A 12,952-nucleotide genomic window follows, 5' to 3' on the forward strand; every position below is an offset into this window, starting at 1 on the left:
AAGTTGTCGTATGAAACATGTTAAAAGGTACTAAAATTTATGACCTCGATAATAATAAGTTCATAGAAATTATAAGTTTCAGTGAATACTGTGCTATTTTATTTAAGAATAGTTATAATATGTGCAGCATTTTATCAACTTACCGATGCCGTTGGCGATTTTCCGCACGACGGTGTGGGAGAACCAACCTTTCTGGATCATTGAATCCGCACAAAAACTTATCAAAATTGACAACATCCACATTGCAAGGTACGGCAACGACGACATGATTCCATTCTGGAAAATTATAAAAGTTTCTGATTATTGTTTTTGTAACAACCAGCAATGATCATAGGAAAAGTAATAATTTAAATTTATATAACATAGAGTAAATGAGCCTTAATTATAAAATCTTTCATGAGAATGATTTCCCAGATGGGAAAGAGCTTTCTCTGGCACAAGAAGAAATACAAAACTTTGGTTTTACAAAACGTTTAAGTTGGAGGGAGGGATGTCTTCATGTCCAATGATGGGCAAGACAATTGAATTAAATATACCTCTCTCCAACGCAAATCTTCTTTCGGAGCAACAAAAGACAATGAGGTTTGGATGGATTAGACATACTTGGCACAAGCAGTAGTGTGAATCTCAGGGGAGTAAGAAAAGAAGAAGGTCATGGGAGACTTGGAAGAGGACAGTGAAGAGAGATAATGGAAGCAGAATATACCCCGCAGGGGGCCCACACTTGCGTGGGTACGTGGCCTAGCGACCACGCGGACCCTAGCTCTCCCAGAGGGGAGGTAATTGCCCGGTGTTTGAACCGGCACTTCAGGTAGGCCACAGTTATGGACGACTGGTAAGCGCCAGCCCCTTAGGGGGAGCCTCCAGTGACACTCCCTTCATTCAGGGTGGTGGGGTGTTTAGCTCTCAGTGATGCCGCTTTTGCCGCCTCTCCTCAACTACCTGTAACTGTGGTTGTGACTGGAGTTCTTCAGGCTCGTCCTACCTGTTGTGTTCGACTGACATTTTGCGAGGCATATCCTCGGCTCTGGAAGTAGCCTCGTCCTGGGAGGTGAAAAACCTAGCCCCCAAAGGGGAGGTAACTGCTCAGTGTTGGTATCGGCTTCTCAAGTAGGCCATAGTCATTATGCCGTAGTAGGCCGTAGTCAGTTATGGACGTCTGGTAAGCGCCAGCCCCTTAGGGGGAGCCTCCAGTGACATTCCTCCATCCAGGTTGGTCGGGTGTTTAGCTCTCGGAGAGGTGGAAGTGCGCCATCAATCTCCCATCTACCTGTGACTATGGTTCTTTGGGCTTCGGCCTGCTTGCTCTGTGCGACCAGCATTCTGTGTGGCATATCCTCGACTTTGGAAGTAGCCTTTCCTGGAGGTGAAATCAGGCAAGTACCCGTCAGCTCACGGGGACACTCTAGGGGAGCGTAACTTTCCACAGTGTGAGGGCAACGGCTGGTCGCACTCCATCAGCCAATCCCTGTCTCTGAGACCGGAAGGTATGGTTATCTAGAGTGTGGGGAGTTCTCCCTGGAACTTCAATGGAGCAAAGGGTGTCGCCACCTGTGGTGGATAGGTTCATCCGGGTGGGACCCACTTCTATTCCTGGCTCCTTTTGGGAAACCCTGTTGGCCTGGCAGTGATGTTGGGCTTGACGGGCAAACGAAGTAGATCAGGTGCTGGGTTCAAAGCCCGCTGGGGGTGTTCAGGGATCTATCGCCTTGGTTACCTCTGGTTTCCCAGCAACTGGGTAAGGCCTCAATCGGGTAGTAGTGTAAATAGGCCCATCAGCTTGCTGGTGGTCCCCTTCTTCCTGGCTTTGATGGCGGGTTCTGCCTGTCAGGGATTGGATAGGTCCCGAGTGTTGCTTGCACTAAATGCGTCAGAGCATTCCACTATGGTCCTTCTGGGTTTCGTACCTGGGGGAACCCAGGTAGAGTGACGCTTAAACAAGTAGCCGGTATCCCTGGTTAGGATAGGATTGAGGGGAAACCCTCTCTCCGAAGGGTTGCTTCGGCAGCCGGTGAGCCTGATGACCTTAAGTCATCCTCCCATGATGTGCCAAAGGTTGGTGCATTAGCTTCGGCCTACATCATGGGGCCCGGGTATGTTTAATTGTAGGTACCGGGTTTGCAGTCAGGGAGCTTCTTGCTCTTATGACAAAACAAAATGGAAATGGAAAAAAAAATGGAAGCAGAATATGACACAGGACAATCCCTCTCATGATATTAAAGGAAAAAGTCAAGCACGTTGATTCACTTGGATGGTTTTTAGTATGCAAAAGAATCTAAATCTATCTTCATAAAGTAAATTGCAACACAACATACCTCTTTGATGTTGAAGTGCAGTATTTGGTTCATGAAGGTTGGCAGCTCCGTCATTAATGTCTCGTAGCCGTAGTTCTGTCCCATGTGAGAGATCAAGATGGCCCAGAATGGAAGAGACTTGACAATGGACATCCACGGCACTGGAGGCGACTGTATGACAAAATTCAACATTGGTTAGAACTACAATGTAGGCGTATTTAAAAATTTTGTTCATAACAAAACTGTAGATAACAACTAAATCGCCTGATAACTGAGAGAGGAATATTGTGATGCTCAAAAATATTTGTTTCAGGTAAATAAAGCTCTACGAACAACTCAATCTAATAGTCAACGGGGTACCGGTCCCTCTTTTTCGGAAAGATAAAAATATTGGCATAAATAGGTACAAATCACATTAAATAGAGGTTACAGCCCTGGCACCCAATTATTTACTAATCGAGCACTGTATTTCAATACTACTGTGTACTGTGTACTCACTGTGTTGTATACTTCAGTATACAGTACAACCCACTACTCCATCACCAGGACCTTGGTCTAATGGTCTGAACAGTGAAAACGTTGGATAATCTGAAGAGCAACATGTTCAGGATTTTGCTGCAATCGTGGGAGAAGATTATGAAGTTTCCGTTACCGGAGGTGACATTAAAGATTTTCTGTGATAACAGGAGACAACAATAATGTTCTTGAGAGTACAGGAGATGTTTAATATTTAGCCGCGATCACCAAAGACGATGATGATTTTGTCCATGACCACGGATTCGTCTAGGATTTAACCGCAAAAAAGAAAGATGCTGTTTCTGTGCTGCAGGAGGTGTTCAATATTTTTCCACGATTAGGCAAGACTATGATAATGTTTTTGTTACCACAGATGATTCCCTAGATTGGCCGTGATCGCGGGGGTGACGCTGATGTTTCCAGGATCACAGAAGACGCTGATGATATTTTTGTAACAGCGAGGGATAAACAAGATTTTTTCCTATGATTGCAGGAGACAGTAACGATCTCTACAATATTGCCGGTAAAATAGAAACGATATTACGGCACATTGTTGCCGATTGGCAATGGCACGGTCTGATTAAGCTAGGAGTCTGACTAGCCAAGGTTGGATTAGTGGGGTTCTACTGTGGTTTGATAAGATTATTACATAAGATTATACATCTAGGTAGTCAGAGGTCCTCAAATTTCTTTTTAAAATGTAAAGATTGTGACTTGGGTTCTATTGACATCAATAACTACAACAATAATTTACAAAATTTATGTTAAAATCCATAAAAGCCTGGGCAAACATAATTAGTAAGCCTCTATGATACTTCCATAGGATTTAAGGGATAAAGGGAACTCCTCTGAAATAAATAAACACCGTTAACAGGATATGTGGGGGAAAAACTAACTACTGTATGATGTATCTACTCCGCTAGCACGTACCGATATCCCTGCAGAGCCCCAAACACTGCTAATTATATACTTCCTCTCGTCTTCCTTGATCTTAGTGCTAGTCTCGGGGTCTTCATCCACCATGAAGAGGAACGCAAGAGACCAGATGGCTCCAACCAGGCCGAAGCAGTAGAAGATGGAGGGCCAGCCTCCGTCAAACCCGTGCTCCGCCAAGTAACCACTCACCGGCATCGAGATCACAGTGCCGAACTGAGCTCCTACGAAATACACAGAGAGTTGAAGTTGACCGCCAAAAACAAGTCTAATACAGTTGAATAGTGAAGTCTCATAAACTTGAAACTTGGGACTTCTTGGTACAAATCAGCTGCTTTGTAATCTAACGCAAATGAACAATAGTATATTACATCACTCAGGCGTAAAGTGACTCTTTTCGACCCGAGCTCAAGTTTAATGACTGAGGCAAAGCAAGGGTCGGAAAACGAGCTAGGGTTGAAACTAGACTTTTTGCCCTTGTGATGAACTATATTTTTTGTCATATTGCAATATTATTAAATAAACTAAGCTAGAATACAAAACTACTTTTCATAAAAAAACATAACAACGTTTAACTGTTTTTAAATTTTGCTAATTTTGCAAATAAGCAGATAGTAAGTAAAGTGATTCAATCATTTTGACTATTGCAATTATGTTAGTATACATTATACTTTCGATATGTCAAACTAGTAACAAGAAGGCAACATAAGCTACGACTGAATGAAACAATTGATACATATTTTTGATACATGTGATTACTTGAGAACCGAGTTAAGAGTTTACAACAGCTGATTTTTATTCCCTAGGGAGAAAAAGAGCTAGGTACTTTAAACCTGCAACACATGTATTAAAAACATCTGTTTTCTGCAGTATGAAAAAAAAAAAAAATTAAACTAGGGCACACAATAAGATGCTGAGAAATCACCTGTTTAGAAAAACAGTACACGGTAACAGCTGTTTAGCTTCCACTTTTTAGGCAACAATGGAAAAATTATATTACCTGCATAAACAAAAGCTCCCATCCTGCTCCTTTCATTCGGAGGGACCCACTTGGCCAGCATAGCATGTGTGCAAGGTACGATCGGTCCCTGAGACATGAACAAAATGTGTTACAGCATTGATTTAGTTATAGCTTGGTTATTGTTTATTTCAAAATAAGTCATTAACAAAAACAAAAAATACCATAGACAAAGACAGCCTCGTAGAGTTATTGTATGTTCATATTATTGCATAGGTTGATATCAAAAAAGGTTTTAGTATTTTTGAAAGTTTGAATTTGTAATCTGTTAGCAAAGACTTTTGGTTTTGGTTAGAGGATCTTGGCTATGGAATCAGCCAGTCAAAGCTTAATTATGACCCGTATCAAGCCTGTGTTTTGATGATACTTGGTTGTGAGCATACTTAAGCTTCATTACTGGTTGAATCAAAAAATTTGAGGTTAAATAAGTGTTTCAGTTGGTAATATCAGTTTTGTTTTTTATTCACAGACACTGGATCTAAAATATATAAAATAGTAAGTCCCAAAAGACAATTTCAATTAATAATTATACTGAACCAAATACAAAATCCAGATTTCAACGTACTGTATAATGTAAAATCTCTATTTCAACAGAAATTATTTTACAACCATCTAGATTGCTGCAAATTGTTTAAATTCACCCACATGGATAATTGATCTACAATCAATAGTGCGTTATTATATGTGATGTAAGACTGTTTTATACTGAAGATTTTGAAACCCACATTATTCTCTTCTGCGTCTTCACCTCATTGTGAAGCACGGGTAGTTAAAAAAAGTTAAAACTTATAAAACTCTCACCTCGCCCAATCCTTGGATGAACCGTACGAGGATGAGCCATTTATAGTCGTGCCTCGCTGCGACAGGGACGAGAAACCCGAACACAGAGTTCACTAACATGCCGACACCGAGAAACATCCGGGCGCCGTACTTCTTGGACAAGATTCCGAACGGGATCTGCGTAAGAACGTAGCCATAGAAGAAGGAGCTGAGGATGTATCCTTGTAGCGTGGTGTCCCAAACAAATTCTCCATCTTGCATAGTCTAGAAAATTTAGTAATTTTATCATTTCTTGAAGACAGAAACAACAATGAATTGAATGACTTTCTGTGTAATGATACACATGAGGACGAGATCAGGGGTTGGAAAATTCCCGTGTGAATGTAAAAAAATGTTAAATAGAAAAATAAGGAGGAACTTTTGGTTGAAAAGCTTAAATGTCAAGAGTAAAGTGAAATATAAATAGAATACACAAAATGTTATGTGGCTGAAATTAGGATGCAAAGAAAATTGTAATGCTGTATTTTTCAAATTGGATGAACTACAAAAAAAAGTTTAGTTAGTAAGTTTAGTTTGGCAGATTATGTTCCAGTGCTTACCGCATGATGTGTGCCATTGTTCAACGTTGGGCCAGACCCGCACTCATCCACCACTACTGCCGGATGCTTGGGCAGCGCTGTGTGGTTCACCATAGCCACAATGGCCACGCTCATGTTGGTCCTCATAACATAGGCGTTGGCCATCCCTAGGAACAGCATAGCCGTCACCACGTGCCTCAAACCTACGCATCCTGCAACAAAGGGCCATCATTGTAACAACAGACAACACTGAAGAATAGGTTGATAGCCGAGCAGATTGTCCTATCGCAAACAGACTTGGTCCTAAAGAAGTTAAAGAGATGAATGTTGGATGAGGTTATGAATCAAGACTAGACGATTCTTTAGCAGGATGATTTATTGAAATCTTTATTGAAGACAGCTGGGCCAGTGATCAAGTTGACCTTCTAAACTTGCTAAAAAATAAATTAAAAAATTCATTACATAAGCTTTGAGACTTCTGTGCAATCACAATGATGACATATAAGTGAACAATAACTCTGTAGGTAATCTATTGAGTCTTCCGTTTCTTGTATCCAGTCCATCTAAGGCCTCCTCTGAAATTCCTAGATGAAATTATTGTGATATAAATTGTAAGATTTCATCAGTTTGCATTCCTTGCAGGTTCTTTTCATGTCCAGCTGAACAATCCTATTTTGCAGAATCAAAGGCAAAAGATTTTTGATCCGAAAGAGTTGTAGTACTTGTGATTTATTAACAGGTGTCCGTCCGATTCCTACTGATAACTAAAGCCCTGTAAAAAGTGAAGGTCTAAAGCTAAATAGGATATTTAAACATCCATCAGGACATAATTTGCCTGAGGGTAGAATATGTGATTCAGTACTAAAAATCATAGTTTTCATCGGTTATAATACTTTTTGGACAACCTTTGTTAAAAACTTGTTCTGTAAAAGAACGACAAGTTAAAAATAGATCCCTCAACGTTCTAAAAACCAACTGACTAAATCTCACATTATGACAATTTCTCTCCTAAATAACTCAGCCACGCAATGAAATCCCCTAGAACAAGAGAATTTAATCCTCATTAGACATCAAGGAAACATAGAATGACTGAATAATATGGCGCAAAGAACGCTGTATAATAATCGGAATTGCATCTTGATCCTATGAAAAGTTTGAAGCGCTTTTGGAAGGTTCAAAACTGGACCCAGCTGTCCTTGTGCATTTGGCTTTTGATAGAAGACCTTGAATGAAGAATCAGCTAATATTTTACCAATCCAATCCAACACTCCTGTTTATTCTTACAGGTCTAAATTTGCAAAACCTGTATCACCATTTCAAGTAGCGTAAAAGAACCAAAATACTGTTAGAGCCCATTTTTATTATCGACCTCCCATATGGAGGATGAAATAAAATAAAAATAATTATCATCTGCTATTAAATCGAATATTTGTTCGTCTGGGTTTTTTGGAATACCACTTAAACATACATTCTTAAAATCAGGTTAAATTGCCAATTTTGATCTCAAGACAAATCTCTGCACAGTTTTTTACAAGAGCTTCTCAAAATTTAAGATGCCTGAAATTCTGGATTTTTGGTTGCTCCTAAACAAAGGAAAGCTACTGTGATAGGGTAATATATTTTTACTTTTCATACAGATCAAATTCAATGCTGTGAAATCACAATTTCCTAAAAGTACTCACTAATTTTAAAGTCTTTCTGAAATAAAGTGTTAAAAAATCAAGCAATAATTGTATTTACCTAAACAGAGAATAATAAGATCCTACGTGATTACCGAACCAACTTTTAAAGTTAATGCCTCAATAAGGAAAAATAAATTAAGTGCTGCTAAGGTGTTGTAAGATCTCTTTATTCTCTTAAAAAAAAACAACCCCCCTTCCATTCCTTTTGTACAAAATATTTACTTATGTTTTAAATTGCTTTTAGGTATATTGTATTTTTTTAATGGTGTAATATTTACATGTTCCTTAAATGTGTTGCTTCTGGAGGATGAGCTTTTGTAAATGTTTAATAAAATTTATTGTTGGCATTTAATATGATGGAATATTAATTAACATTTGTAGTTTTAGTATTATCCGTGTATGAAATGCACTTTTATCATGAACTACTGTTAGTTGTTGGGTAATTTAAGATATTATTAAATAAGTAATAGATTATTTAAAATATGCTCGTCTCTTATATTTCATATGGAGGGATTTTTTTATTAATTTTTGAGAGAAAACCTATACTAATTTGCTTATTATTATCTCACTGGTACTTCACTATATAGCCTACTCGTTAAAGACTTATAAAAATACCCATGCCACAGCAAACCTGCACACTTATTCGATTTACATTTATCTGATAGGATTTAGACTAAAATATTCTCTTTAACCTGCCAGATTTATTCCCTATTATCATTGGATGTAATGAGTACCTAGGTTCGTTGCCACAGGAAAGGAACCCGTGTTTTGTTGTCAAATGTTAAAATTATCCTGTGGTATGAAATAATTAAAATTTCCAGATTTTATCTAAACAATAATCCATAAACAAGCAAACTACGACAGTTTATTTATATTCCATAAAAATAACAAAATTTACAGTTTTTTTTTATTTTCTCCATAATAAATAGAGGTACAACAACGCTTCAATATACTAAATTATTTGCTTTAAAGATCTACAAAATTATCTAGAAAAAAATTCCAAAATAGCTGCTGCTTGGCAATCAAAAAATTGACTGTAATGCTTGGAAAAGAAAATAAAAATAACTATTGCCTGCATTCAAATTAAACCAATGTAATAGGCTCTACAAAATTAATACAAATTATTTCAGGTTCCAAAGAAGGATAATGAAAGAAGCTTTTTACTTGATAAAAATTCATTACACTTTGAATTTTGGCTAAACTAAAATCTAAATGCAATTATGAGATAGTTTAACATGCGATTTCAAACAAGATGGCGGTGAAGCTGGTCCGAAGTACTTACACGATCAAACTATCTCCTTTGCGTAATGTTGTCCACAAGAACGGCCCTAGGAAAATAAAAAGGAATTCATGAGATACAAATGAATAGCTAACGATTTCAAAATTGTGAAAAGTATAGCTAAGTATTGTCGTAAAACAATGGGCAAAGGTTTGTTCCTCATAGATAGTAATATTTAGGAACTTTCTAATTTGTTTATATTATCATAGGTAATAGCAACTTGTTATTATTTTCAATGGTTTGAATAAATAGTTAAATTGATTTTTATTGTGCTCCATTTGTAAAATCTGTTGAAAATTAATTTCTAATCCAAAATATTACCGTAACTTAGTAAAACTAGTTTACAATGTACAAAGTGGTTGGAACCGGAAAAACATGTGGTTCTACCATTTGTAAGAACTGCCTGTATTTGCTGTGGAAGTACACAACAAAACTCATTTGAAATTACTTTATCAATTTAAAAATAATGTGAGCAAACATTTATTTCCACTTTTGTATGAATCGAAGTTGCTTGGCTAGAAATGAAATCTGAATACTTCCAGAATTATGATTTCTTACCCTATGATGTTTAGAAGTTTGAATTGAATGTGTGTTTGCATTTCCTGTGATGAATTTTCTCAAACAAATTAGCTAGCCTAAATTCTAAAGCTCAATTCAAAATGTATCAAGTCCTAAACTATACATTACACAGGGCCTACAAATGAAAGATTCCAAAGCACCTGTAAATAAATAAATGAAAATTTCAATGCTGAAACCAATCAAGAAATGGTAATCCATATTTTGCCATAATTAACCATTTAATTGCTTCTCAAACTCTTTAAACCTTTGTCTCACATACCTAATTAGTTCATATATTTAGACACATACACAATCTAGGCCTAAACAGATTTAGATAACAGAATCAAATTAGTTGAAGGTTATAAACCTCTTAAATCCATTTTAGATAAAGGTACTACAGTACAGTACTTGAATATGGAATATGTGGGCAAACCAAAATAAGGGTTTCACTTTTAAAACTTAAAAAGTTTTTTGTTTTAATTAGATGTGCAAAAATTAGGGATTTTATATACAATGTAAAAAGTATTTAAACTTCCACAAAGCATCATTATTTGTTTTAATATTTGTATAAAAAAAAATTAAAAAACATACAGTATTTATTACAAGTCCCAATTTTTTTCTTGATATTAAAGCAGAAAAGGGACATTTTTAAATTACCTGGTTTGTGCAAATATTAAAATTACATCATAAAAGTAGGATAGATTAAATTTTTAACTGTTAATCAATACAAAAAAAAATCTGTATTCTAACAGTTATAATTCAAAAATTAATTCAGATTGGAAAAATAATTTATTCTACCTACTTTATTATTGCAACATCATCATATTTTACTATTTTCTAACATTGAAAAAGCGAAAACAGCAAAATCACATCCGAATAAGCATTGATTTACATTGTGAGCACAAATGTCAACATTTGGCCAATCTAACCTCAAAAACAGCACAATCACATCGGAAAAAGCATTGATTAACATTATGAAAACGCTAATGTTTTCACAAACCTAACTTTGAAAACAGCAAAATCATGTTCTAAAATGAATTACGGTAGTTTATTTGTTATAATGAACTGAGCAACAGTCTCGTGTTTTCGCAATTCTAACCTCGAAAACAGCAAATTCGCACTCGCGCCGCTTGTCAAGTATGAAGAGCGACCGCCGGAAGTGCGAATCTACCGCAGAGCGACTTCCGGCTCCACTACACAGAGTAATGTCGGAAAATTGGTCAATTAATCACCTGATTTACATATCCACCATCTCTAATGTCAGTTAAAAAACATCCATTAAACCAAATGGAGGTTGGTAGTAGTTGATCTACCTACAATTTATTAGCAATATGTCTGTAGGCCTATCAGTTTACAAGTTTTAAGAACAAATATAAGCCTACCTAAAACAAAAGATTATCATGACTACTTCGTCCAACAACAAACCAACACTTGCAATTGTTTTGAAAGTATAACGATTTTGTTTGTCACATTTAAAAGATTTGTCATTGATTTAAGTTTTTTGTTTGTTTTCGCTAACCTATTGGTTTTGCAGTGAATGCTTGTTATTGATTTTGTTTTGTAAATAAAACACTTTTTATCAATGTTATTCAGGAAGTAATCAAACAGTCTTGACAACTCTATGAGATTTAGAAACAAAGAATCCTTTATAAAACATGTTGGACCTCAAAACCGCCTCTTACGGTTATCAACAGTTATCTCAAATGCTCACATTAACCATTTACCGATATCGGGGAACACTCGAAAAGTTCCACTCGAATTCGTCCACGTATATCACAGCTGATTTGGAAAAAAAGTTCTTTGGCGTTCGATAAATTATACGGTGACGTACTTTGGCAGATCTGTTCAACAAATCGATAAGAACACACAAACCACAGTAAATCTGCAGACTAAGCGAATTTAAATTTGTCTAATTGTGTTTTTAACCACTGGGGACATCGAAATTAACAAGTAAATCGGTCTCGCTATGACGCTTACGGTAATAGCTTCTGGGAAAACCGATACAAAGTATCAATCAAGTATCTCCTTACAGTAAATATATCCCTTGACTCTCATGGATAACCGCCATGGTTAAGTGTGCAGACTGAAAACGATTTTAGTTGAGTCAAGTCCAAATGAAGAATTATAGGGACCAAGATTTATCACTTTAATTTTTAGTTATCATTTGTTATAGTTTAAATAAGTGCTATACAAACTTTTTGTTTGATTTAGCTTATATTCAGTACACAAGAGGTTAACTGCAAAGTACTACTGTATGTGGTCCTAATGTTCGCCTCAATAAACAAACTATTTTCATTTCATTTCTTCCAAGTGAGGTCCAGTTCAAATAATTTTTCGAGTTCGGTTGGATATCAAATTTTAATGAATGTTTCGACTTTCACATTGCTACGTACGTATGAAGTTTATACGTATACGTATGTGCGTTGCACTTGCAGAAGTTCCAAACATCAGACGATGCAACCTAGGTGTACTGTTTCAAGGAACCCTGTTAATAGTGTGAAAGTTGACTAGTGTATTAACACTGTTTTGGAGTTATCTCTATGAAGATAACACTGAACTGCATTTTCATGGAAGTGTAGTGAGACTAACGAGTATAATTACAAGTGACTTCGGGTTTAGTCTAGACTGTGAAACCCGATTATGTACAAATATTTTACATAATATTTTTTCAGATGTACAGGTTATAGTATATTTCCTCACTAAGACCTAAAATAACTTTTTTGACCCGAGCTCAAGTTTTAAAAATAAGCTCGAGCTTCAAGTCTAGAGTGTAAAAACCCTACAGTCCCACAACGCATGCATTACAAACGGCTGTTTTTGGCTGCAGTATGACGAAAAATATAAAACGAAATAAAATGTTTTGTAAATTAAATAGTGTATTTATCTTCTGATACTGTTTATCATTGAAACGAGGCCGTCATCTATAATCAATGTTGAGATGATACTATGACGATGCTTTTTAAATGCTTGACAAGTATAATAATTTATCTAGTTTGTATAGCTGCGTAAAACATGCTAGAGTGTTTGGAAGAATGTTGTTGTTATTGTTTACAATGTCGTTTTACATTATTCAGTGAGTGTTTTCCAACAAAAGGAAGATAAAGTAATTCAGATAAGAGTTAACAATGTCTTTCTATGTAACATGTGTAATAGATTAAACTACAAATAAATATAAACAATGTTCTCAATATTTAAAATGCGTAGGATGGACTTGTTTTTTGAGTGTAAAAATTCATGTTCATTAAGAAATGAGATAACCTAAGAGATATTTATTTTGTAGCCATTATTTGGTGTTAACATTTTCAGTTAAGAAT

The 12,952-nt window shown here is 36.3% G+C and overlaps 1 protein-coding gene across 3 annotated transcripts in view; it reads right to left on the reverse strand.

Moving 5' to 3' along the window:
• The window catches only part of LOC128994022 (putative inorganic phosphate cotransporter), a 79,282-nt gene that overhangs the window by 2,968 nt on the left and 63,362 nt on the right, over window positions 1-12,952 (reverse strand). For 2 of the 3 annotated variants that reach the window (XM_054418234.1, XM_054418228.1), the window contains exons 2-7: window positions 6,141-6,331; window positions 5,563-5,805; window positions 4,744-4,831; window positions 3,741-3,967; window positions 2,316-2,465; window positions 144-276 (exon numbers count right to left, since the gene is read on the reverse strand). In XM_054418234.1, coding sequence (XP_054274209.1) covers window positions 144-276; window positions 2,316-2,465; window positions 3,741-3,967; window positions 4,744-4,831; window positions 5,563-5,805; window positions 6,141-6,331 — 1,032 coding nt within the window. Of the gene's footprint in view, window positions 1-143; window positions 277-2,315; window positions 2,466-3,740; window positions 3,968-4,743; window positions 4,832-5,562; window positions 5,806-6,140; window positions 6,332-9,083; window positions 9,130-12,952 lie in introns of those variants that run through there. The other variant, XM_054418242.1, reaches the window with a different exon arrangement.

Source organism: Macrosteles quadrilineatus, unplaced genomic scaffold (genome assembly GCF_028750875.1).
Source record: "Macrosteles quadrilineatus isolate MER2022 unplaced genomic scaffold, UCM_ALF_1.0 Scaffold_1__1_contigs__length_201487025, whole genome shotgun sequence".
Classification (NCBI taxonomy): domain Eukaryota; kingdom Metazoa; phylum Arthropoda; class Insecta; order Hemiptera; family Cicadellidae; genus Macrosteles; species Macrosteles quadrilineatus.